This window comes from Photinus pyralis, unplaced genomic scaffold (assembly GCF_008802855.1).
Source record: "Photinus pyralis isolate 1611_PpyrPB1 unplaced genomic scaffold, Ppyr1.3 Ppyr1.4_LG3a, whole genome shotgun sequence".
Lineage (NCBI taxonomy): Eukaryota > Metazoa > Arthropoda > Insecta > Coleoptera > Lampyridae > Photinus > Photinus pyralis.
Window position 1 is genome coordinate 21,556,032 of NW_022170509.1, and position 26,783 is coordinate 21,582,814.

Consider the following 26,783-nt stretch of genomic DNA (forward strand, 5'->3'; position numbering starts at 1 on the left):
TTTATGAAAATTCGCTCCTACCTACGTTGCAGTATTCGATTGAAGGGGTTGTAAATTTTGTGGTAAGTCAAAAATTTATATTTCCTTAATGAATTAAATTAAAAAGAACTACAAGCAACCCCTCAGTTGCCAAGTATAAGTAAAATCTCGTCCCGTATTAGAAATTCGTAAGTTTTATGAAAATTCGCTCCTACCTACGTTGCAGTATTCGATTGAAGGGGTTGTAAATTTTGGTAAGTCAAATATTTATATTTCCTTAATGAATTAAATTAAAAAGATCTACAAGCAACCCCCATTTGCCAAGTATAAGTAAAATCTCGTCCCCTAGAAATTCGTAAGTTTAATGAAAATTCGGTCCTACCTAAGTAGCAGTATTCGATTGAAGGGGTTGTAAATTTTGTGGTCGGTCCAATATTTATATTTCCTTAATGAATTAAATTAAAACTACAAGTAACCCTTCAGTTTCCAAGTATAAGTAAAATCTCGTCCCCTATTAGAAATTCGTAAGTTTAATGAAAATAAATTCAGTCCTACATAAGTTGCAGTATTCGATTGAAGGGGTTGTAAATTTTGTGGTCGGTCAAATATTTATATTTCCTTAATGAATTAAATTAAAAAGATCTACAAGCAACCCTTCAGTTGCCAAGTATAGGTAAAATCTCGTCCCCTAGAAATTCGTAAGTTTTATGAAACAACGCTCCTACCTAAGTTGCAGTACTCGATTGAAGGGGTTGTAAATTTTGTGGTCGGTCAAATGTTTATATTTCCTTAATGAATTAAATTAAAAAGATCTACAAGTAACCCCTCATTTGCCAAGTATAAGTAAAATCTCGTCCCCTAGAAATTCGTAAGTTTAATGAAAATTCGGTCCTACCTAAGTAGCAGTATTCGATTGAAGGGGTTGTAAATTTTGTGGTCGGTCCAATATTTATATTTCCTTAATGAATTAAATTAAAACTACAAGTAACCCTTCAGTTTCCAAGTATAAGTAAAATCTCGTCCCCTATTAGAAATTCGTAAGTTTAATGAAAATAAATTCAGTCCTACATAAGTTGCAGTATTCGATTGAAGGGGTTGTAAATTTTGTGGTCGGTCAAATATTTATATTTCCTTAATGAATTAAATTCAAATTTGCAGCCACATACGGATTTAATTGCAAAGGAAGTGGTCTCAGTGCTGAGATCTAAAACCCTCACAAAGCGAATGACTTTTCACTTTTTCAGAACATTTTCTTATAGATTTTGTCGAGGATTGTGTACTGTGTAGAATCCAAAACATCGACAATGTTGGAGATTGGACCACCACATTAAAAGCGATTTCGGCCAATGGCCTACAAATGTGGCCAAATCGCGTTCTGCCACCATTGTTAAACGTTCGAAAACCCGCTGTCCGTCAGTAATGTTGCCCAATAAGGGTAGTTTATATAAAGTAGTTTATTCCAAAAATGTTATTGTCCAATCCAAAACGAACAGAATTTTCAAAATAGGACTAGGTACTATATCCAAACTTACATCCCTTTCCTTGCTGTTTGTAAAATCGTTTCTTGTCCACTATACGGACTATGGATGTAGCAGTGCAATCTGTAAGGGAGTTACAATCCCACTTGATCCCATGTGAAATAAACAACAAAAATTTTTCTTGTCCAGTTTGTAGTAAAGGATTGGTATAAAAATCTATTACCATAGAGGAAATACAATGGTATTACCTATAAATGACGCGTCTTTTAACCCGATTTAGTTATATGTAGCACAAATTTGAATTAATCTACTGTTTAATTTCTCAAAAGCACTCGATCAAATTCACTCGGCGCAGTTTGATCGCACTAGCTATACAGTAAATTTCATTCTCTTTGTAATGGGCAAGGAATCAAAAAATCCCGCCCCTCAAAAACTAAGGAGTACCTAAGTGTCCCAGCGCATTTTAATTTATTTGCTTGGAAAGTTTCTCGAAGGGCCAACCAATCTTTAATAAAATAAAGTTAGACAAAACTCACCCTTTTCACGTGGAATATATACAGGTTTCATAGGAACAGAGTACATACAACCGCACTTTCTGGCGATTCATTCGCAAATGAATTGGGTATAGGTATACGTAATCTTATATAACTGCAATATTGATAAAGAGAAACAGATGCAGTCACTTGACCACGTGTTTACTTTACCTTTATACATGCTACGGTCAAAGCAATGATTCATAACTGATGATTAATGTTAATAATTGAAGGAAGGAACATTTTTTGAACAGATTGATCCCATAGGTACCAGCATAAAAAGTTATACTACTTTCCTTTTTCTTTTGAAAATCGGTTTTTAGTCCACTTTTGATGTAGTCGTATTGTATTACCTACAGATGAAGCGTCTTTATTAGTTCGATTTAGTTAAATGTAAGCACAAATTTGAATTAATCTACAACCGGTTTAATTTCTCAAATGCACACTCGATCAAATTCACTCGGCGGAGTCTGGTCGCAGTAAATTTCATTCCCGAATCAAAAAAGCTCATTCCTCAAAAACTAAGGAGTACCTAGTGTCGGAGCGTATTTTGATTTATTTATTTGCAAGGAAAGTTTCTCGATGGACCGCTCAATCTTGAATAAAATAAAGGTAGACAAAACTCACCCTTTTCACGTGGAATATATAGAAGTTTCATAGGAACCATTGAATAAAAACACTATTATTCAATGTAGGAACGGAGTACATACTACACTACCGCACTTACTGGCGATTCATTCGCAAATGAATTACGTACACACGTAATCATGTTTAACTGCACTGTTGATAACGAGAAATGGCCAATGAAGTCGCTTGACCACGTGTTTTCAATACGTTTATACAAGAACCATTGAATTTACGTGCTACGCTCAAAGCAATTAATGCGGCAATTATTCATAACTGTTAAATGTGAATAATTGAAGGGAACATTTTTTGAAGAGCCCTCGGAATGATTTTTTTAAAATTCAATATCTTCATAAAAGGCAAGTTTCCCTTCTCTTAAAGTTTTGAAAGGAAACGTACCCCAAATTTATTAGATTTACCGGTGATTATGAAGAATTGCCGCATTAATTATAATTTCACCGTAACATATGGAGGCACACAAAAATGATTTGTCGTCATACTGTTTTCATTTAGACGAGGGGGACTTTTGACCCAAGTCGCCTAATCTCGAAAGTTCTTGATGTTTTGGGTTCTACCATTGTTTAAATCTACAAAGCATAATCAATTATATTAAAAAGATGTACAAACAACCCTTCAGTTCCCAAGTATAGGTAAAATCCCACCCCGTTTAAAAATTCGTAATTTTTATGAAAATTTGTGCCTACCTACCTAGCAGTATTCTATTGAAGGGGTTGTAAATTTTGTGGTTTGTTAAATATTTATATGTCCTTAATGAATTAAATTAAAAAGATCTACAAGCAACCCTTCAGGTGCCAAGTATAAGTAAAATCTCGTCCCGTATTAGAAATTCGTAAGTTTTATGAAAATTCGCTCCTACCTACGTTGCAGTATTCGATTGAAGGGAAGGAAATTTTGTGGTAAGTCAAAAATTTATATTACCTTAATCAATTAAATTAAAAAGATCTACAAACAACCCTCCAGTTGCCAAGTATAAGTAAAATCTCGTGTTTGTATCCAAATTTTCCCGTTCGTTCGTTAATGGTAAATTAGGTAAATAAATATTGGGACAGCGTCACTTACCGGTAAATTTACTTGTTCTATTTCGGCGGCATCGCACTCACTCTCCTCGTTTCGCTATCTTCCCGTGACGCTGTTTGAGAATGAGGGAAAAACGGAATTGAACGAACTTTATTTTATTTAACCTATTTCCAACATATACCCCCCACCCAAATTTAACTATTTGCTCAAGTTAAGATTTAAATTAATTTCAAAATTTCACAAAAAAAATTATAAACAAATGTAAAGCGATTGATTTGGTTTAGGTTCCAAAAATAATAACAAAAAAATGCATTTAATTAATGAATTTTCTTTAAGGCGGTCCTTGATCGCTATACAAATTACAAGGTAATCCTCGCCTTGAAATAAACCTATCTAATGCAGAAAAGCAGGCTTCGGTAGTTAAAGAGGTGACAAATTCTAAGTGAATAGCTCTTGAAACCATGCAAATGAATAGTGCAACGTAACATTTTTGATATCTATCATGTCTTAATTTTGAAATTTTTACTTCAAATGGTCCTGCGTAGGCCAGACCTGTATGAGAGAAACACCTACCCGGTTCCAAACGATATGCAGGAAGATCTCCCATCGGAGGTTGGATGGGTTTTAAAGCAAATCTATACCATACCAAACATCGAAAAATTCTTTTCCGAATTAATGTCCTGTAACTTGGTATCCAGTAATACCGTGCAATTAGCGAATGTACCAAACGTTGTCCACCATGACCCGAGTAGATATGAAAATGATCACATATCAATATCGCCAATCTGCTTTCCATTGGAATCAAGTAAGGATGTTTTTGTCGTGAAGGTAATTGCGAATGTCTCAAACGCCTCCCCCCCACCATCAGGTACCCGTTCTCCGAGAGAAGTGGTGAAAGGAATCTTATATTCTTCGAACACACTAACCCCCGTTTAATCAAACTGATCTCGTTAAATAAATACTTATAGATTGTGTTATGCGTAATGCTAATAGTATACCGTTTTGGTATTCTACAGATTTAAGAGGACCAGTTAAACAACAAGAATCAGTGGTGGTGCGCTGTTTACCTATCCAATTTTTAACAAATCTAATTACATAACCAAAAATACGTTGTATTTTTAAAAGAGACGAATACCTTTCTAAAATATTAATGTAACAGCTATAATCAATTTTCGTTGCTAGTAATGCTATCCCTATTTCAGGCAGGTCTTTTGTTTCGTCTAAATTTGAGGGAAGTTCTTCTTCCAAAAGATAACTTGGGCCTTTCCACCAGAGTTTCCACCACAGATCGCATGACACCAATTCACTCGGAGTAAGCCCCCTGCTAGCCGGATCAGCCGGATTTACCTTTCCTGGTACATATTTCCAATGGGCTGTGGGAATGTTTTCGTGAATTTGAACTACCCTATTAGAAATAAACGTTTTTAATTTATACGGAGGTGTTTTTATCCACCCTAACACCGTAGTGGAATCTACAAAGCAAGTGGGTTCCGTCATGTTTATAAATGACCTACACGCCTCTATCGTGGGAACTAATAATTTAGACAAGAGACACGCAGCTCCAAGTTCTAATCTCGGAATTGTCCAGGTTTTCAATGGAGCTACCTTAGTCTTAGCACATACCTAATTTAAAAGGCAATTATTATTAATTTCTTCACGTAAATATATTACCGCTGCCATCCCCATACTACTCGCATCTGAAAAACCTACTAACCTAGCACAAGATACTTCCGTTTTGTATATACATCTAGGTATGGTTATACTGTCTATCAAAGGTAATTGTGCTTTAACTAGCAACCACTTTTCTAAAATATCGATTGGTAAAGGCTCATCCCACCCTATTTTTTGCAACCATAACGCCTGAACCAAACATTTAAGTAAAAACGTAAAGGGACTTAGATAACCATTAATATCATAAGTTCGCGCAACCCTTGACAATATGCCTCGTTTCGTTGCAGGCTCGTTAACCTCATGTACCTTATATTGAAATACATCGCTCGTTGTATCCCAGTAAATTCCTAACACCTTGACAGCAGATTGTATGATTCCCATAGGGAGCTCTACAGAGTCTTGTAGCGGTTGAGTGACAACTACGTCAGAAGATGCCCATTTCCCAATTCAAAACCTCCTGCCTTTAATAAACCTATAAGCTGCCGCTTAATTTCGAAGGCTTCGGATTTGTTAAAAGCTCCGGTTAAAATGTCATCAACAAATGTTTGCTGCGTCAAAGCTAACGTTCCTTTAGGATAATTTTTACCTTCATCGTAGGTTAATGGTACGATTTGCTAAAAACGGTGATGAGGTTGCTCCGAATATAACTCTGGTATGCTCCCACTCCCTTATAGGTTCGTTGGGACTTGATCGCCAAAACATATGGAAATATTTACGGTCTTCGGGGTGTACCATAATGCATCTAAACATTTGACAAATATCGCAAGCTAAAGCTATCGGTCTAAGCCTAAATCTCGTTATAATTACTGATATGTCCTGTTATAATTTCGGACCCGCTAATAAGTAATCGTTTAAAGAATATCCTTGAGTATCTCGTTCCGTAGGATTAAATACCACCCTGACCTTATTCTCCCCAGTTCATTTCAAAATCCCATGATGAGTCATAATATAAGATGATGCCTTTGTTGTGGGAACTAAGTGACCCTGTGTAATATAACCGTTAATATTTTCAGAGTAAAGTCGAAAATACTCTTCAAGTTTATGAAATCTATTCAAAACACTTTCCGTGTTACTCGCTAATTGAGGTCCGTTCTTTTTAAATGGAAAACGAACAATATATTGACCCTTCTCGTTTCGTTTTGTGGACATTTGATACTGTGTTTCACAAAATTGATCAGCTAGAGAGACTAACCTTGATAAAGGTACTTCTTCACACTCCCAAAACATTCTCAGAATTTCGTCAAGTGACGGTTCGTTATCTATCGTAACATGCGCTGCCAATTTTGTAATTGTAGAGTTTTGATGTACGTTTCCCGCTATTACCCACCCCAATAAGCGCTGATGGGTGTGCCCTTAATAATGGAAGGCTGTGCAGGCGTTAAGTCTAAAACCGACTGTATGCCTAACAATATATCCACGGGGGATGAAATATTAAACTCTGGGTCTGCTAACTGAACACATTCAAAACCCTTTCCAATTTCTTTCGATAAATTTAAACCTGGCAAATTTGATGTAATACGTGACAATACGTTAGCCTCAAAATTAAAAACTGATTCAGGATTATGTATGGATTTAATCTCACAATATACCTTCCCTAGTGGTTTGCAAGATGGAGAACTTCCAATACCTGATATTTCATGGATACATCGTTTGCGTTTTAATCCTAATTAATTTATTTGTTAAAAGCGTTGTAATAAAATTGCTTTGCGATCCGGTGTCCAGCACAAGTCGACAAGGAATCCATTCCCCCCTATAACTTTTTATTAACACCCTTGCGGTCGCCAATAAAGTGTCTGTAGTTTTTTCATCCGCGCAAGATAATGCCACTGAATTAGATGTATTTTCTTCGGTGGAGTTGGGTGTTTCTAAATTGCATTCCTTTTTATTATATTGATCGTCGTGCAAAACACTATTGTGACGAGAACTTGAACAATATCTGCAATTTACTTTAATATATAAAAAAGGAACCACAATCGTTTATTGTTTCTAAAGCGATCGATTTCGGGTTTAACCACCCATCATCAGGCTATGCTAAACCCGAAATCGATCGCTTTAGAAACAATAAACGATTGTGGTTCCTTTTTTATATATTAAAGCAAATCTCAACGAACCCCAAAAATGGAGAATTACATTACAAATATCTGCAATTTATTTTCATCCTACATTGTGAAATTCGATGAGGATACAGAAAAGCGTAGCACCTTGCACAAATGAATGACATTCCTTTGGTGTCAACGAAATAAATTTTGTACATTTTATTAGCTTACCATGGTCGTTTTGAGAACAAAATATAAAAGTTTGGTTCGGATATTTAGTACTATCCCCTTTGGCAACCAATGACACCCTTTTTTTATTTGTATTGATTGTAAGTACAACGCTCTTATAATTATGCTCTACGTTCAAACTTGCTCCTAACAACTGGGATACTGAACACTTATTTCGTAAAAATTCTATTAAATTCTTAAAGGTTGGAAATTCAGTTTCAAGATATTTTTTCTCAAATTCTTCTTTAGATTTATTATCTAATAATTTCAGTGAAAATTGAACAAATATATAATCATCTAAATTAGGAATCTGCATATCACGTAAAGCCGTAACGTTCGTTTGTAGCATTTCACACAATTCGGATATGCTTTCAAAGGTATCAGTACTTAACGACTTTAAATTAAAAATCGTTCTCAAATAATGATTGGCAATGACACGTTTATTGGTGTAACGCTGTACCATTTGGTTGTAAACTACCATATAATTTTCGGGTGAAAAGCGCACGGTTTGTGCAAACTTTAATGCCGTACTCCCCAAATGATTAATTAATATAGTGAATTTTTCGACATCCGAATATGACATATTATGGACCATTGCATCATACATTGCCCTAAATGCGGGGAATTTCTCAGGACTACCATCGAACTTCATTAAATTTACATCCCGTAATGATAATTCTTTCTTCACAGGTGTCGTAATAGATACCGAGGGTTGAGTATCACCTAACGGTCTACTATATTCACCAGCGAATACTAATATTTCATAATAAATACCATCAAAGCTGGATTCTAATTGAACGACATCAGTATTGAATTCTTTATGTTTATTAGATAATAGAAATAATTTGTCCAAAACCGCCGTGAAATCATCGCGTACTTTATGAATTTCTTTACCCCTCACCTTAAATTGCGCTAAACTTGGTAATTGTTTTGTTAATGCATAGCAGTCTTGCAATTTGCGCCATAAACGCTCCTTGTAACCCGTATATTTCATAAATATAAAATCTTCTTCGCTAGGCCAAGCCATTTGCCTTATAGTATAAATGAAATATGTAAAATTATCGATAACTGCAAATTATTCGTTCTGGATCGTGAATACCTAGCCGATGCCACACCTGAACTATATAGATAACATACATTTCGTTCAAAAGGAGTTGTAGATATACGAATCCTAGATTGTACACAATTATAATTAAAATTAAGAATTGAGATAGATATGAACTAACAGACCTCAATTCTTTCGTTGCAATTTACAATCAATTAAACCAAATCAATCGTTATTCATATATCGTATAATTATTCGTTATTCCTCAAAATCCGTTTCAAGCTAAGAAACCACGCTCTGCTACCAGTTTTATGTTTGTAACCAAATTTTCCCGTTCGTTCGTTAATGGTAAATTAAGTAAATAAATATTGGGACAGCGTCACTTACCGGTAAATTTACTTGTTCTATTCTCGGCGGCACCGCACTCACTCTCCTCGTTTCGCTATCTTCCCGTGACGCTTTTTGGGAAGGAGGGAAAAACGGAATGGAACGAACTTTATTTTATTTAACCTATTTCCAACATCTCGTTGCAGTATTCGATTGCGGGGGTTGTAAATTTTGTTGTACGTGAAATATTTCTATTTCCTTTATCGATTATAATAAGAGGATCTGCAGACAACCCTTTAGTTTCCAATTACAAGTAAAATCCCTACCCCTTTTAGAAATTCATAATATTTAAGAAAATTCGCTCTTACGTAGCAGTATACGAATGAGGGGGTTGTAAATTTTGTTAGAAGTCAAATATTTCTATTTCCTTAATTAATTATATGAAAAGAATCAACAAGTAACCCTTACATTCCCAATTATAAGTAAAACCCCGTCCCGTTAACGAAATTCGTAATTTTTAGGAAAATTCGCTTTACTTACGTAGCAGTATACGATTGAGGGGGTTGTAAAATCTGTTGTAAGTCAAATATTTTTATTTATTTGATCGATTATATTAAGAGGATCTACAGACAACCCTTCACTTTCTAATTACAAGTAAAATCCCATCCCGCTTTAAAAAGTCGCAATTTGTAAGAAAATTCGCTCCTACCTACGTTGCAGTATTCGATTGCGGGGGTTGTAAATTTTGTTGTAAGTCAAATATTTTCATTTCCTCGGTCGATTATAATAAGAGTATCTGTCGTCATACTGTTTTCATTTAGACGAGGGGGACTTTTGACGCAAGTCGCCTAATCTCGAAGGTTCTTGATGTTTTGGGTTCTACCATTGTTTATATCCACACAGCATAATCAATTATATTAAAAAGATGTACAAACAACCCCTCAATTCACAAGTATAGGTAAAATCCCATCCCGTTTAAAAATTCGTAGGTAATTTTTATGAAAATTCGCGCCTACCTATACATAGCAGTATTCTATTGAAGGGGTTGTAAATTTTATGGTAAGTCAAAAATTTATATTACTTTAATGAATTAAATTAAAAAGAACTACAAGCAACCCCTCAGTTGCCAAGTATAAGTAAAATCTCGTCCAGTATTAGAAATTCGTAAGTTTTATGAAAATTCGCTCCTACCTACGCTGCAGTATTCGATTGAAGGGGTTGTAAATTTTGTGGTAAGTCAAAAATTTATATTTCCTTAATGAATTAAATTAAAAAGAACTACAAGCAACCCCTCAGTTGCCAAGTATAAGTAAAATCTCGTCCCGTATTAGGAATTCGTAAGTTTTAAGAAAATTCGCTCCAACCTACGCTGCAGTATTCGTTTGAAGGGGTTGTAATTTTTGTGGTAAGTCAATTATTTATATTTCCTTAATGAATTAAATTCAAAAGATCTACAAACAACCCTTCAGTTGCCAAGTATAAATAATATTTCGTCCCGTATTAGAAATTCGTAAGTTGTATGAAAATTCGGTCCTACCTACGTTGCAGTATTTGATTGCGGGGGTTGTAAATTTTGTTGTACGTCAAATATTTCTATTTCATTAATCGAATATAATAAGAGGATCTACAGACAACCCTTTAGTTTCCAATTACAAGTAAAATCCCTACCCCTTTTAGAAATTCGTAATATTTAAGAAAATTCGCTGTTACTTACGTAGCAGTATACGATTGAGGGGGTTGTAAAATCTGTTGTAAGTCAAATATTTTTATTTCCTCGGTCGATTATAATAAGAGTATCTGCAAGCAACCCTTCAGTTTCCAATTATAAGTAAAATTCGTAATTTGAAAGAAATTCGCTTTTAACATACGTATCAGTATTCGATTGAGAGGGTTTTAAATTTTGTTGTGAGTCAAATTTGCAGCCACATACGGATTTAATTGCAAAGGAAGTGGCCTCAGTGCTGAGGTCTAAAACACTCACAAAGCGAATGACTTTTCAGAACTTTTTCTTATAGATTTTGTATACTGTGTAGAATCCAAAACATCGACAATGATGGAGATTGGACCATTGGACCACTACATCAAAAGCGGTTTCGGCCAATGGCCTACAAATGTGGCCAAATTGCGTTCTGTCACCATTGTTAAACGTTCGAAAACCCGCTTTCCGTCAGTAATGTTGCTTAATAAGGGGACCTTTCTATATAATTTAGTTTATTCCAAAAATGTTATTGTCCAATGCAAAACGAACAGAATTTTCAAAATAGGACCACTACATCCAAACTTACATCCCTTTCCTTGCTGTTTGTAAAATCGTTTTTTGTCCACTATACGGACTATGGATGTAACAGTGCAATCTGTCAACAAAAATGTTTTCTTGTCCAGTTTGTAGTATAGGATTGGTAGGTACCTATTACCATAGAGGAAATACAATGGTATTACCTACAAATGACGCGTCTTTTAACCAGATTTAGTTATATGTAGCACAAATTTGAATTAATCTACTGTTTAATTTCTCAAAAGCACTCGATCAAATTCACTCAGCGCAGTTTGGTCGCACTAGCTATACAGTAAATTTCATTCTCTTTATAATGGGCAAGGAATCAAAAAATCCCGCCCCTCAAAAACTAAGGAGTACCTAAGTGTCCCAGCGCATTTTAATTTATTTGCTTGGAAAGTTTCTCGATGGACCAACCAATCTTTAATAAAATAAAGTTAGACAAAACTCACCCTTTTCACGTGGAATATATACAGGTTTAATAGGAACGGAGTACCTACATACAACCGCACTTTCTGGCGATTCATTCGCAAATGAATTAGGTATAGGTATACGTAATCTTATAACTGCAATATTGATAAAGAGAAACAGATGCAGTCACTTGACCACGTGTTTACATTACCTTTATACACGCTACGGTCAAAGCAATGATTCATAACTGATGATTAATGTTAATAATTGAAGGAAGGAACATTTTTTGAACAGATTGATCCAGTAGGTACCTGCATAAAAAGTTATACTTACTCTTAGACAAGGAAAGAATATGGACGCATAATTCGCGAGCGATAGTGTTACCATCTGCCACATAATGAAATTGGTCAATGGCGTAGCATCCGTAAATGCGAATAGTAGCAGAAGTACCTAAAAAACAAACTACTTTTAACTAATAATAAAGCAAGTTGAACATACGAATGAAATTTGTGCGTTGCGCTATTTATTAATCAGACACAGGTATAAACGAAGCTTCCTCTTTTCTTTTTTCGGGAATGACTTTCAAACTAACTGTCGCTCCAGCGAAAGACTGTAATAAAATATGAATCTTCATTGTTTTCTGTATGATTTTTCACGTAAAAGCTGTTGCCGTACCAATTTTCTCTTTGAAAAACGCTAAGTGCTAAGACTACGCCTATGGAGTTTGTTGAACAATTCCGTCCTTGAAGATGTTTGTTATCAAAATTTGAATGCAAGGGATTGGTTCTGTTGTGCGAAATTATGTATAATCCTTCATTAAGCTATACATTTTAACATATTAAAAGAAGAATATTCAAGGAAAAAGCTTTATGATGAATAATAGGAAAATACGTGGTAACGGCATTAGGCACATTTTCAATATTTACGTTTGAAATGAAATTCCCGGTTCCTCCTTCTCACTCCGACTTTTGCATCCACAATCTGCACAATTCACCATGAGTTTAAGTTGTTTTTTGCGTATTTCCTCTCAATTTAAGCGCAAAAACTCTTAAAAAACGATGTTACTTAAATGACATTTGTGCCACATGTAAAATGGACGACTTGCTTAAAAAGATAACACGATTCATACACGGGCTGTACGGCATACGCGGTATCCATACTCTTTCCTAATCTAAGGTTATACTACTTTCCTTTTTCTTTTGAAAAGGGGTTTTTTGTCCACTCTTGATGTAATCGTATTGTATTACCTACAGATGACGCGTCTTTATTAATTCGATTTAGTTAAATGTAGGCACAAATTTGAATTAATCTACTACCGATTTAACTTCTCAAAAGCACTCGATCAAATTCACTCGGCGGAGTCTGGTCGCAGTAAATCTCATTCCCGAATCAAAAAAGCTCATTCCTCAAAACCTAAGGAGTACCTAGTGTCCGAGCGTATTTTGATTTATTTATTTGCAAGGAAAGTTTCTCGATGGACCACCCAACCTTTAATAAAATAAAGTTAGACAAAACTCACCCTTTTCTCGTGGAATATATACAGGTTTCATAGGAACGGAGTACATACAACCGCACTTGCTAGCGATTCATTCACAAATGAGTTCCGAACATACGTAATCATATTTAACTGCAATGTTGATAACGAAAAACAGATGCAGTCACTTGACCACGTGTTTACAATACGTTTATGCACGAACCATTGAATTTACGTACTACGCTCAAAGCAATTAATGCGGCCATTATTCATAACTGTTAAATGTGAATAATTGAAGGAGCATTTTTTGAACAGCCCTCGGAATGATTTTTTTAAAATTCAATATCTTCATAAAAAGCAGTTTCTCTTCTCCTAAAGTTTTGAAAGGAAACGTACCCCAAATTTATCAGATTTACCGTTGATTATGAATAATTGCCGCATTAATTATATTTTCTCCGTAACATATGGAGGCACACAAAAATGATTTGTCATTATATACGGTTTTCAGTTCCCAAGTACAAGTAAAATCCCATCCCGTTTAAAAATTCGTAATTTTTATGAAAATTCGCTCCTACCTACATAGCAGTATTCGATTGAAGGGGTTGTAAATTTTGTAGTCGGTCAAATATTTATATTTCCTTAATGAATTAAATTAAAAAGATCTACAAGTAACCCGCTTCAGTTGCCAAGTATAAGTAAAATCTAGTCCCGTATTAGAAGTTCGTAAGTTTTAAAAACATTCGCCCATACCTACGTAGCAGTATTCGATTGAAGGGGTTGTAAATTTTGTGGTAAGTCAAATATTTATATTTCCTTAATGAATTAAATTAAAAAGATCTACAAGCAACCCTTCAGTTGCCAAGTATAAATAAAATCTCGTCCCGTATTAGAAATTCCTAATTTTTAAGAAAATTCGCTCCTACATACGAAACTGTATTCGATTGAGCGGGTTGTAAATTGTGATGTACGTTCAATATTTCTATTTCCTTGATCGATTATATTAAAAGGATCAAATAGCAACCCTTAAATTGCCAAGCATAAGTAAAATCCTGTCCCGTTTTAGAAATTCATAGTTTTTAAGAATTCGCTCTTACCTTCGTAGCAGTATTCGATTGAAGGGGTTGTAAATTTTATGGTAAGTCAAATATTTATATTTCCTTAATCAATTATTATTATATAATTATATAAAAATTATCAAAGTCCTCGTTTGAGATCGAAGGGACTTCAGCGCATTTTTGTGTGGCAGATCAGTATTCTATTAGCCACTTTCGACTCAACCATCAATAAAAGATCTTGTCAAAGGCTACTACATTCACTAACCGCTTCCCACTTTCCGCGTGCACCCGCAATTCGCTTTTAAAGTTTTGACTCCACCATCAGTAAGATCGTGTCGGGGGCTACCACATTCTCTTTTACGGTACCCACTTCCGACGTCCCGTCACCCGCAATTCGCGTTTGAAGATTTGACTCCACCATCAGTAAGATCGTGTCGCGGACTACCACATTCTCTTTGACGGTACCCACTTCCGACGTCCCGTTCACTCGCAATTCACTTCTATTGGCGGCACGAGAAAGAGAGACAGCGATTCGAGATTTACGAAACGTTAAAACGCGTGAGTTCGCAACGGAAGGTAAAAGGCGCCCGAAGTTGACTACTTCTCGAAGACGCGCGCGCGCGCCTCGCAAAAGGTCGTTAATTTCGCCCCTATGACAAAAACAAAATTCCGCCACGCAGGAGTTGTGCGCGTTTACAACATCTTTCCGACGACACCAATTTGAAAAGAATCGGACCAAAACTGTAGTAGAAGATAGGAAAAAACTGAAAAACCTTCACGTTAGTATACTACGCTCGAGGATGACGCCCAGATGTCGCCAACCCCACATCATGTAGCCATGTCCCTAAGGTTGACAAATTTCACGGCCCCGTAGATACACGTACACCCGTTGCCTTTCTACAAGAGTTCTTCTACGCGCCCACATTTGCTGCCAGCCAGCCAGCCAGCCAGCCAGCCCAGCCAGCCAAAGTGAGATTAAAAGCTACTTTTTACAAATAAATTTGCAAAAATGCGCTAAAAAGTTCTACAAGCAACCCTTCAGTTGCCAAGTATAAGTAAAATCCCATCCCGTTTAAAAATTCGTAATTTTTATGAATATTCGTTCCTACCTACGTTGCCATCGTAATCCAGAATCCAGAATTTGAGTTCAAGCCTTATTCACGTGCTCGAAGAAGTAGTCGCTGTGTCTAGTCCATCGTGCGTTTTTTTCGCGTAACTGACGCCTTTTTATATAAGGTTGTCCAAATTACCTGTTAAAGTGAAGTTTTCTACCACCACAAAAGACACTATTACATCTAAAATTACATCAAAAACAGCGTCGTTTAAATCAAGAATAAAGCAAAAGTAACGAACTAAAGTCTCCGAAGCAATATCGCCTGGTGTTTTGTATTAGTGCATCTGTTTAAAGAGAATTGCACTTGCCCCTTTAAGATTCATTTTAAATTTAATTTGTTTCAATCGATCGCCTGTTGTGTGGTATTTGTTTTTGTGTATTATCAGCAAAAGCTGTGACCTTCTAACATTTTCGCTCGCAAATAATTTTCTAATTTGTATAAAAATTGTTTATTTATGAATTTTGATCGTAGCAGAAGTAACTATAGTGACTAATACTAAGTATTTTAAAGAAGTTAAATTACACTCATTAGTGTGAAATTACGCATCCACGCAACACATAAATAATCGTCACCACATATTGTTTCGAAATTTATACATATTAATAACATCAAAGAGTTCATTTTACTCCGGTATTATTCTCTACCATGTGCCGTAAATTCGATTTGGATAGATGGATGGATTTTATTAGGGATGATCCTTAAGGTAGCAAATATTCGGGAGCAGGAAACATTCGAGGGCCAATTACCCGGAAAGAATTTAGCGCATATTCTGTTCCCTATATGCACCCTATAGACGCAATTACGAATTGCAATAATTGCAAATTGTTGCGAGAATTGTTACCATGGACATTACACGACGTATAACCCTAAACCTCTTTCCTTTCCTCTTTCGATGGAATTTATCTGGGGAGAGTAATGCTTTAGGGTAAACTCCGGCATGGAGAGGGAATTTCACATATTGCTTTTGGTTGTGCATCTCTATGAGATTTAACTCAATAAAATTGACACAGGCTATACGCATAGCAGTTGTGTCAAATTAAGATCAATCTTTTAGGAATGTTCCTTTGGACGAGTTCTTGTAAGAGCAGGACAGTTCCGCGAGGGCGAATTTTCATTTGCGAATACTCTGAGGGCAAATATTTCAACGGCGAATACTTCTCGGGACGAATCTTACCGGTGACAGATCTCCTTGAAGAATCTTCCGGGGTGAATTTTCCTGGGGAATATTCCGGGGGGGAATTTTCCCTGTCGAATATACTGGAGACCAATCTTGCGGGGGCAAATTTTTCGACGCGAATCTTACTTTGGCCTTGGGGGTGCATATTGTGGGGACAAGTTTTCGCGAGCTAATTGACCAGGAGGAATTTTCCGGGGCGAATCTACCCACAACCGTCTCTATACATTTGTAAATTATATTTGCATATACATATACTGCAGTCTTTTAATTTATTGAGCTTATTGTTAATAATAAACAATTATCCTACTGTTATACTGTCGATATAGTTACATACAATACAAATATAATTTTAAAATTAGCAAACACATACATATTCTTATTAATCTATTTTAATACCATTCCGCATAAGGTTTTGCCTTTGTTGTTGGTAGGAATAGGTAAATTTAAATTTTTCACTCAGCAATACAGGATTCACCTGGTCTTAAATATCAAGGTTAAGAGACTAAACAAGTTTAAAAATGCAAAACTATGTCTCAAGGTTGGGAACTTCAGAATGACTTGTAATTTTCAAGCAAAAAAAAAGATTTATAGACACATAACGCTTATTCATATGATGTGAATACATCATATGTATATAATTGTGGTTCCTCCCTAAACGTTGAAATACATAATACATGCACAGGTACACATAGCACAGGATACTGCATTCTGCAAGATACTTTAAAAGGATAATAAAAACGTATCGGAGTTTTCAAAAAAAATCAAACAGCGGATTGACATTACATTCGTTTTCTCACGAACACTTCTAACTCATATTGAAGATGAGGTCAAGAATGCTCCGCCACTTGAAGGAACAGTTTGCCCTTGAGTAGTTTTCTCTAAACTACTTCTTTGACTTTGTGAAATCATATTAAAAAAGACGAGCACCTTCTTCGAATTGAATCTGTACTTTGGAGTCGTGAAGGTATATAGTATGGGATTTATTGCCGAGTTAATGGGTAGAATAAATACAACTAGCCATGCATGTAGATCACCTGAAAAAAACGTTAACGGTTGTAGGTGGAGTAGGTATAGTCCAACGAGTACCTGATATTTCTTTTCCTAGCAGAAGAAGTACGTTGACTAACACACTAGGAAACCAGCAACAACCGTTCGTAAAGACAATGAAAAAGAAGCGAATGGCAAATTCGTAATCCTTTCTGGGAAGAGTTGTTGCACTTCTTGTTCTTAAAATACTTATAAACATAATACAGTAAACGAGAGTGATGGTAATTAAGCTAAAATCAGACGCAGTTATATGGGTAGTGCACTAATGAACCTACCTGACGAAATTTATTCCAAGTACTATAAAAGCCGAGTACTCCCATCCTACGTGGTAGGCCTGTGTTGTATGCAATGGAAGGCATAAAGCATTTAATCCGTAAAACTTCGTACTCGAATAGAACTGCAAAACTATTTCAGAACGTTGTAAGTGGGTTGCACATATCAAATGTTTTACCTGGAATAATTGCCAATCCAACTCCTAAAATCCAAATGCAGCCTAATATTAACGCACATTTTTTCACATCTATAGACGAAAAGCGACCGAACGGCACAGCTATTATAAGAAATCTTTCAACTGACATAAATACCAATAACAATACAGAAACTTCAGAGGAAACCATTGCTAGCACTCCAGCAAATGTGCATGGCCACGATGAGATCCATTCGTGGGCCACTTTATTATAAATATTACGAAATTTTAAATCGTAACCGGCAATAATAACCATGTATATGCCCATAATGAAATCGCTAGCTAATTAATAGTTACCTATATTTGCTGTGTTACAACGAAAAATACTTACCAGCTAAATTTTTGATTACCAAGCTTAAGACTTTATTCTCATCTCTAGACGTCATCCTTTCATAAATTACCATTGCATTACCGATACAAGTAACGAAGCACGTTATCCATATCGCATAACGTAAAATGGGTTTCGCCAATAGTTGGTCTACAGATGAGATACCTAACAACAAATTTTTAAAACACCGCAACGAAATAAATAGTGTATTTCAGCTAGGTTTCTGCGTGGTCTGATTAGGAAATGTTTATAGTGAATCAAAAATAATAAGACGTTGCCCTTACTGTTGTTACAGTTGTAATGTTGCATTTCCTTCTCTCTACGTCTCTCCTAACATGACTAAGAGTCAAAGTTTGGAAAATAAAGTGCTTGGTTAATGGATCTCATCTACTGCAAGTCCTCTTGGAGTCGAGGTCTAACTCTAGTCGAATTTCATTGGTTTATATACTGCTATGTTGTAAACGACCACCTTACACATTTCTCACGTGCCCAAAATACATCTCCAAACGCAGTGCACGCTCCTTAATTTTTGTAAATAAAAAAATTTATAGGCCGAAACCAACAGAGAAATAAAAAATAAGTACATATTTATTAAACTTATATTTTGCGACATCGATTGGATTGCAGTATGGTACATCGTTGTATGCCCTGTGGTGTAACTATACATGTAAGTACCTAACAGTTCACTTTTTTGAATACATGCATTCCCCTTCGTCCAAACTGTAGGGATGCTAATGCTATAATAAACAACATTATTTAAATAAATTAGTACACATGCGGTATCGTGAATGCGCTTCCTTCTTCAAAAATAAAATTTCCAACAAATGTACCTTGGCATTGAGATTGGATGCAAAGCAACTACGTTTTACCGTCCCAGTTTGGACGAGCTGTTTTTTTACACGAATGGATATAAACAATGAACTGTTATATACACCTATCTCATGATCAGGGGCGAATTATAACTGCAACTTCCACAAGAACCACATCGATTCCTATTTGTCTCATTTAATCAGGATTATCGGGAGGGACACGGTTGGTCATTTATGTAAACCGACTATCAATATTATGAGTGCTTACCATCAGATAAAGGTCGACATCTTCTCACTCGAGGAGCAAACGTGCAATAGAAGTACTTCTTAAAGTAAACCGACTTTAAGTTTGGAGTAGTTGAAAATATAGACAAATCTATATTTTCAATTTCTATTCCGTCCAAATTGCTATGTAGAAAAAAGGATTAGAAGTGATGATCAGTAGATCTCAAACATAACTTACAGGGATTGCAAATTCTCCATTTTATAAAATAAATGTCTAGGGAGGTAGTACAAAGGATTCTGCCCCAAATACCTACGGAAATATGAAATCCTTATATCACGAGTGCGTGTTTTCAAATTAAATTGACGTAGCATTTAATCCCTCAGTAACCAATATTTGTCACGTCTGTTAGTAAACGCTACTTTCAATTACAGCACAATTCAGAACTTTGTATTTCTATACGCACTTTATTACCCGACTATCTAATTAAATAAGAACTACTTACAAACTTCCAAGAGATGAAAGTGAATCAAACAGTTTGTTTGGAAGTTGAGTTAAATAGTTTCCGTAAAGGTTTCTACAAAAACATAATCTTAATTGTTTTCAAATACAGTGCGTTCGAGATAAGAGTCACCTCATATATCTTTTATTTGTCAAATATAATTTTATATGTGACATTATACGATCTATGCCATCGCATATTGAAATCACTTCCAGTGTAAGCGGAAATCGATGCATATTTTATGTTGTCATATATCAAATTGATTGCTCTTTTCATCTTAAAAAACATATAGGCATTGCATTTGAAAAAACAAAAGTTTCATCTATTTCCGGTTAAACCGGAAGCGGCATTTGATGTTTCAATATGCGGTCGGATAGATCGCAATGTCACATATAAAATTATGTTTGAGAAATTTTTCGTATCTCGCCAAGAGATTATTGTGGTGACCATCTTATCTCGAACGCACTGTAGATTGTCCAATACCTACAGCTCGCGTAAATTTTTAAGTTTCATAAACGAATTTACGCTTACGAATCTTATAACATTGTTTTTCAAACAACTAAAATAGATTGGAGTGTTAGTACCAAAAGATTTTGGAAGTTAAGCGTTACTTACAGTAATTCCAGGTTTGTTAACTGTGAAAATGTTCTTCCTTGGACCCTTGAAACATTGTTGTTACTAAGAAATCTAGAACACTTATTGTTTAATTGCTATATCTCATAAGGCCAATACTTACAACTCTAATAATTGTGGAAGTGGTGGAAAAGTTTCATTCTCTAAAGAGAGGTGGTTGTTAGAGAGATCCCTGCGTAATGGAAAAGTAATCAGAGTTCAGAAAACGAAAAATTGACAAATTTATAAAAGTATATAATAAGAAATCAATTGCTTCGTGTGCATGTGGTTATTGGTTTTGTACTGCCCTCAAACTTCTTGATTCATAAAGGTAAAAATTGAGAGTGATGGTGAAAGTTTGCCTTTCCTTACTCCGCAATCTCCTTTGAAAATTTCAGTTGTACAAGGACATTTTTGTTTTTGATATTGCTTCTGACACTGTCCAAATGATATTACGCGGAAAACTGGTAGAGCTTTTAAGATTCGTCTATAATGTGCGACACGATGTGTGAATCTGGGATGGCAAAATAAAGAATTGTGATTGAAATTGTCAATTTTTGTAGTGAAGTACATGGGAAAAGTAGCACTTTCTGGTAAGAATATTAAAAAAAAGAAGCATGTTTTCCTTACATCCACTCTAAAGATCTCAAATCATTAAACGCATCCATTTCCAAATACGTCAAATGATTATGATTCAAAAAGATCCATAAAAGGTTTATCAAACCATCGAACGACCCACGCTTTATCTCTTGCAAGTTGTTCTTCATTAAAAATCTGAAAAAAAAAACAAATAAGTGGTATGCTGGGAAAAACGTAGTGGAAGCACTCTTACAACCGTTCCATATTGGTTTGTTGAGCAAAGACTTGAGGTGCTATTGTTTGTAAAGTATTTCCTTCCAAATGCCTAGAATATTTTTGTTATCTTTGCATTACTTTATTGTGTAATACGTACAACACCTTTAAGTTGTAATTTGCAATTGAAGCTGGATTTATCACTCCTATACTGTTATTCGACAATATTCTACAAATGAACAGATTTAGTAGTCTGGACACTAATTTAGCATATAAAATCCATATAGCAGTAATCATGTAGCAAGAACAATAATTATTATTGATACAAAATTCAGGCTACTGCATGTCGATTCAATGCATCAGAATAAATGTAAAATGCAATAAAAGTGTTATAAAACTGGTTTATCCTATTTCAGGTATCTCATCCGACTGAACTTATAGAAAATACGAGAGCTTGAGAATAAACTGAAAAGAATTTAAGAGACTTGAAACGGAGGGGAAATTAATAAGCATTTATGAAGAAATTCAGTGAGCGGGGCCTGCAGATAACTTGAAGAAAAAACCTTAGACGAACTTGAGAAGAACTATAAGAAACACTTTTATGGGAGCACGTGATTTAAAGAGAAACTGAAAAAGAAGTTTCGAAGCGAACGTGAAAGTAATTAGAGGAAAACTTAAAAGGAACTTGAGAAAAATTTGATAAAGACTTTAGGAAAGTTAAAAAATATATTTAAATGCAGTTAAGGGAAACTTGAGCTAGGAGAGCATGCTTCAGAGGAACGTGAGGAAAACATGATATGAGAAATTTGAAAGAAACTTTGAGTTTACATAGAAACTGATAATCAAAATAATTCATCCACAAATGAAATACAAAATTGCTCCTATAAAATTTGACACAACTTAGTGTAATCTTGTATTTCTTTTGTTAGTACAAGATGCAAGTTTGTGTTCGTGTTTGACCCATGAAGTTAATATAATAATCAAATATCAGAAATATGTAGGTCATGGAGGGTACACATATCGTTTCGCATAGGGTCCAATGTACGACTAATACCTACCTACGCCTCTGTGAACAGAGTGAAAAGTTAGGTAAGTATATAGGATTATTCGAATAAAGCTAATTTACTGTTACTGACAAGTTTGTTCTACTTGCATACGCATTAAAACATCTCATTAGTTAACTCCTCTAAAATTTCCCAACTCCCTCAGTATTATTCTACTATAAAATACTTACAAGTGGCTGACGTTGTCAGATATTCCAATGGGAATTTCGGTTAAATTCCTATTCTTACAAACGATCCGAAACTGTAGTATACATAGGCAACCCTTCGGAAAACCTGTTAGACCTAATTTGGATTAGGTGCACCTTAATTCTGTATGTAGATGTTAGTGTGAACTTACTACAAAGAGGATACAGATTGTGATAATCAAACTTTTTGGCGGAACTTTTGCTTAGGGTCCGTGATATCATGTTTAAACTGCCACTCAGATTAGCTGCATACGAATATCTGTGTTTATTTAAATGAAAATTGACAACAATTATATTTACCGCACAATGCGGGATCCTCGTCATCTCCTTCTGTGCAATCCTTGTGAAAATTGCATACATTTCGTTGGGGTACGCAAGTGGTGCTATTATAACATGGAAATGTTCCGATCGGACACGTGTCTGTAACAAGTATTTGTACAACTCCAAACTTCTTAAGCAATTCCCAAATTGTACTATATTGGAACACTCCCGAGGGAAATTTTAGGAAAGTAGATAGTTTATTGAAACGCAGTCGTATGCAAATTGAACTTGTATTGGTTTGAGTAATTAATTTCCGAATCACTTTTAATTTGGCGTATTGTTTAATTAATGCTAACAAAGTTATTTTCAAAATGCTACAGTTCCAAACTCAGAATTGGAACTGAAAAACTGCATTAATTTAAGAAAGTTAATATCTCATTGCCAGAGGAATGGATAAAAACAAATCAAAATTTTTCCTATTAAGGGTGCCCTTATAACTTTTAGTTTGTGACAAGTATGGGTAGGTATAGATATCAATGGTCTACGGTATTATTATACTACAAATTACCTTTACTCCAGAAAAAAATTGTAACTGCATATATAATAACAAATATCACCACAAAACTACCAACTAAAATAATTTGCCAATAATGCATTATCGCACGTATTTCATGGATGAAAACTTGAGGCAAACTGGCACGCTTCCACTATACGTTTGCGTCTTTATACCTGACAGAGTCTATCGTGTTATCTACCCAATTACGAAACTTTTAATTTTGATTAGGTGTGCTTGAAAAAAGTTATAGGAAGATGTATCTAAAATAGAATATTAAAAATAGGAACAGGAATGCAACATAAAATTGGAATTTCTTATTGTAGATCAATAGAAATTTCATATAATCATTTGCTTGTTAGTCATCGAGATTTTTGAGTTACAATCTTTAACGTACAGCACAAACTTCTTTCTTACTGTAGGATAGTAGGTGTCATCAGTATATTAGACCATCACCTTTGAATAATAAACGGTGGACACTGATGTGATCTCATTTCAGTAGCGTAAATTGTTTCATTTTTTTATGGACGATTTTAGTCAATATATGTACAACAAAACGAGATGCATAAGACCACCATACACCGAGAAAAATTTAAAATATATTAGCCACAGCAAGTTTTCTGCATTAAATAGTTCTTAAATGGGCTCTCTACTTGCCACAAATAGAGTCATTTTGCTATGACGCACCTATTTGCTGTCAAGACTTATTGCCACTAATAGATGCGTTTATTTGCTTCTACAAAAAGTTTATTTGTGGCAAATAAGGTGCTCTATTTGTAGTAAATATATAAACTGCTACTATATTTCATTACTGATGAGTGTTTTACTATTTCCTGTAATAAAACTATCCGTGGGCCCAGGGTTAGAATTGACCCACTGCCGCCCTGCAGGTCGAAGAAGGCGACCAATGGGACAGGATGCGGCTCGTCCAACCGTGTCCTGAAATACCCTTAATCTGTTCCAATTCTTAGATTTCCATCCCATATAAACCTACCTAATGGTCTGAAGATCCTTTCTGCATCTGTCTTCAAGAGATTCCCTAAAAAATGTTGAAAAATTTATGCTAAAAGGCCATAGAAACTACAACAATAACGATACAAGGAACAATAGAGCCAGTGGTGAAATGTCCATGTCTAAAGTCAGATATTCCTGCAAAATAATACTCCAATTCAAGCTATTGCTATTCAAATTGATATACCAATTAAAGCAACAATATGCAACATCTACCTACCAGAATTCGACTGGAATTTAAATGAAATCGAAAATCTAGCTAGCAAACCAACTTCTGACACCATTCATACTACTGGGAGATTTTAACGCGCACTCGACTGATGTATGGGGTTCGCACACGATTGATAGACGAGGCGGTACAATCGAAGTTTTTATGGAAAACAACAACACTATTGAACACTGTTCCCCAACTCACTTGAATCATTGAATAAAACATTCAATGCTAGAATGTAAGATGGAGAAACTTTACGGCCATTGATTTATTATCATTTTGCACTCCTAACTTAGCATCCAGTCTCAACTGGAGTACGAATGATGACTTTCACAATAGTGACCATCGCCCAATTTACATTTATTTACCCAATAAACGTGCAGATGAGGAATGTCCAAAAAATGGACGATACAGGATGCAAACTGGTCGCAATTCTCTGAAATAATTAATTCGATGTATAACAAAAATGATACTGCTAATGGGCCTTAAAACCGTAATAACAGAGGAAATGCAGTTAAGTACAACAAATAATATCATAAATCTCCAACCCTTGAGAATCTCATTGCATTTAAAAAAAAAGCACGTGCTAACGCGCGGAAAATAATAGTTTCGAGCAATCGAGACTCATGGCAAATGTATGTCTCTACCACTAATTCTAACACTCCATCAACAGAGGTCTGGAAAAAAATAAAAAAGATTGCCGGAAAAGAGTATCAAAAACCGCCAAGACAATTAAATATTGGTCACCGAATAATTAGCGATCCTGCGGAGGTAGTGGAAACCTTAGCAGAACACTTCAAATCTGTTATGAGTTCTCAACAATACAGTGAACATTTCCTAAGGATAAAACAACAAAATGAAAGGGTTTTTTGATACCGAACAAGATCTGGACTACAACAAACCTTTCTCGCTTGATGAATTAGAAATCGCTTTACAGAAATCCAAAGATTCTTCTCCAGGCCCAGATAATGCTCACTATGCCATGTTGAAACATCTCCCAGCAGCTGGAAAAGAAAAACTTCTATAAAAATATATAATGAAATATTCACACATGCTACGTACCCAGAAAACTGGCGCGAGGCAATCGTAATTCCCGTTCCTAAACCAGGAAAGGATTTTACAAAACCTGAAAATTATAGGCCGATATCGCTTACGTCCTATGGATACTAGAAACGAAACAATTACTTACCTTCCGTCAAACTGGTTTTTGTCCTTATCACTCGGAAATGGATCTCTTAGTAAAGCTGGAAAATCATATATTAGATTCGTTCTTGCGTAGGGAATGCAATACCGGGATTGCAACCGAGATCCCGCAGCATTTTTGCGAGATTAATCCCGCACATAAATGGAGCGGGATCCCGCGGGATTTGCGGGACTGAGGAATTTGTCGACCAAGGGGACGACTCTGTTTACTTTGTTAATGAAACTGATAACGGTGAATTATTTTTTGGTGAATTATTTTTTAAATAATTGTTAAACTTTTTTCGTTAAAAATGTACTATGATTTTTGAGGCACTTTAGAAGACTTGTTGTGCTTTACAGGTAAGGTTTTTTTGAGTTCTAAGTTAGGCCGAAGGTACTTTTTTGTTAAATATTGTGATAATTACCTAGCGATTTATTTTAATACAGAAGTTAACCGCACAGAATTGCTTATTTGCCAATTTATTTAAAGTTTTGCGGAATCCCGCAAATTCCGGGATCCCGCGGGATTAACATTAACAATCCCGCAAATACCGGGATTGAGATTTTGCTGCGGGATTGCATTCCCTACTAGAAACCAATTTCGAAAGAAAATTCAAAGGGCTATAACTGTTGAAATAGTAGCCCAATCTTGGAACTGTTTGAAATTATGGATTCTACAGGCCACATTCTATAAGAAAATTTTTTTCCGGGTCGATCTGAGACAATTTTTTTTGAGGGCCTCAAAAAAAGGAAGTGTACAACCTTCCTTTTTTACCAAAAATCGACTGCGCCAAAATTTCTCGGGAAAACACTTTTTCTTATTTATTTTGGTGCGTAGAATCCAAAACAATTCGTACTTTTTCGATCAGACTTCTCAATCAAAAGTTATAGACTAGAAACCAATTTCGAAAGAAAATTCAAAGGGCTGTAACTTTTGAACTAGTAGCCCAATCTTGGAACTGTTTGAAATTATGGATTCTACAGGCCACATTCTATAAGAAAACTTTTTTTCCGGGTCGATCTGAGACAATTTTTTTCAGGGCCTCAAAAAAAGGAAGTGTAACCTTCCTT

The 26,783-nt window shown here is 35.4% G+C and overlaps 1 protein-coding gene across 1 annotated transcript; it reads right to left on the minus strand.

Moving 5' to 3' along the window:
* Positions 1-16,770: 16,770 nt before the first annotated feature.
* LOC116165977 (relaxin receptor 2) lies at positions 16,771-23,460 on the minus strand. The gene is made up of 18 exons (XM_031480767.1): positions 23,324-23,460; positions 22,795-22,914; positions 22,647-22,739; positions 22,480-22,591; positions 21,406-21,474; positions 21,286-21,357; positions 21,084-21,227; positions 20,578-20,646; positions 20,457-20,528; positions 20,329-20,400; positions 19,845-19,916; positions 19,580-19,651; positions 19,385-19,524; positions 18,311-18,472; positions 17,965-18,261; positions 17,789-17,918; positions 17,553-17,743; positions 16,771-17,500 (listed from the first exon to the last, which is right to left on the minus strand). Exons 1-18 carry the CDS (start codon positions 23,409-23,411, stop codon positions 17,277-17,279), a joined length of 2,199 nt encoding a protein of 732 aa, XP_031336627.1. The 5' UTR covers positions 23,412-23,460; the 3' UTR covers positions 16,771-17,276.
* Positions 23,461-26,783: the final 3,323 nt, after the last annotated feature.

What these genes read in the sequence shown, in the direction of transcription:
- LOC116165977 (XM_031480767.1), bottom strand. Translation starts at nt 23,411, where the DNA reads ATGCATTATTGGCAAATTATTTTAGTTGGTAGTTTTGTGGTGATATTT. An exon ending in TCTGACAACGTCAGCCACTT is followed by an intron (nt 21,475 to 22,479) that starts GTAAGTATTTTA and finishes GTTCATTTGTAG; the next exon opens with AATATTGTCGAATAACAGTA. An exon ending in CTTAAAAATTTACGCGAGCT is followed by an intron (nt 19,917 to 20,328) that starts GTAGGTATTGGA and finishes ATGTTTTTGTAG; the next exon opens with AAACCTTTACGGAAACTATT.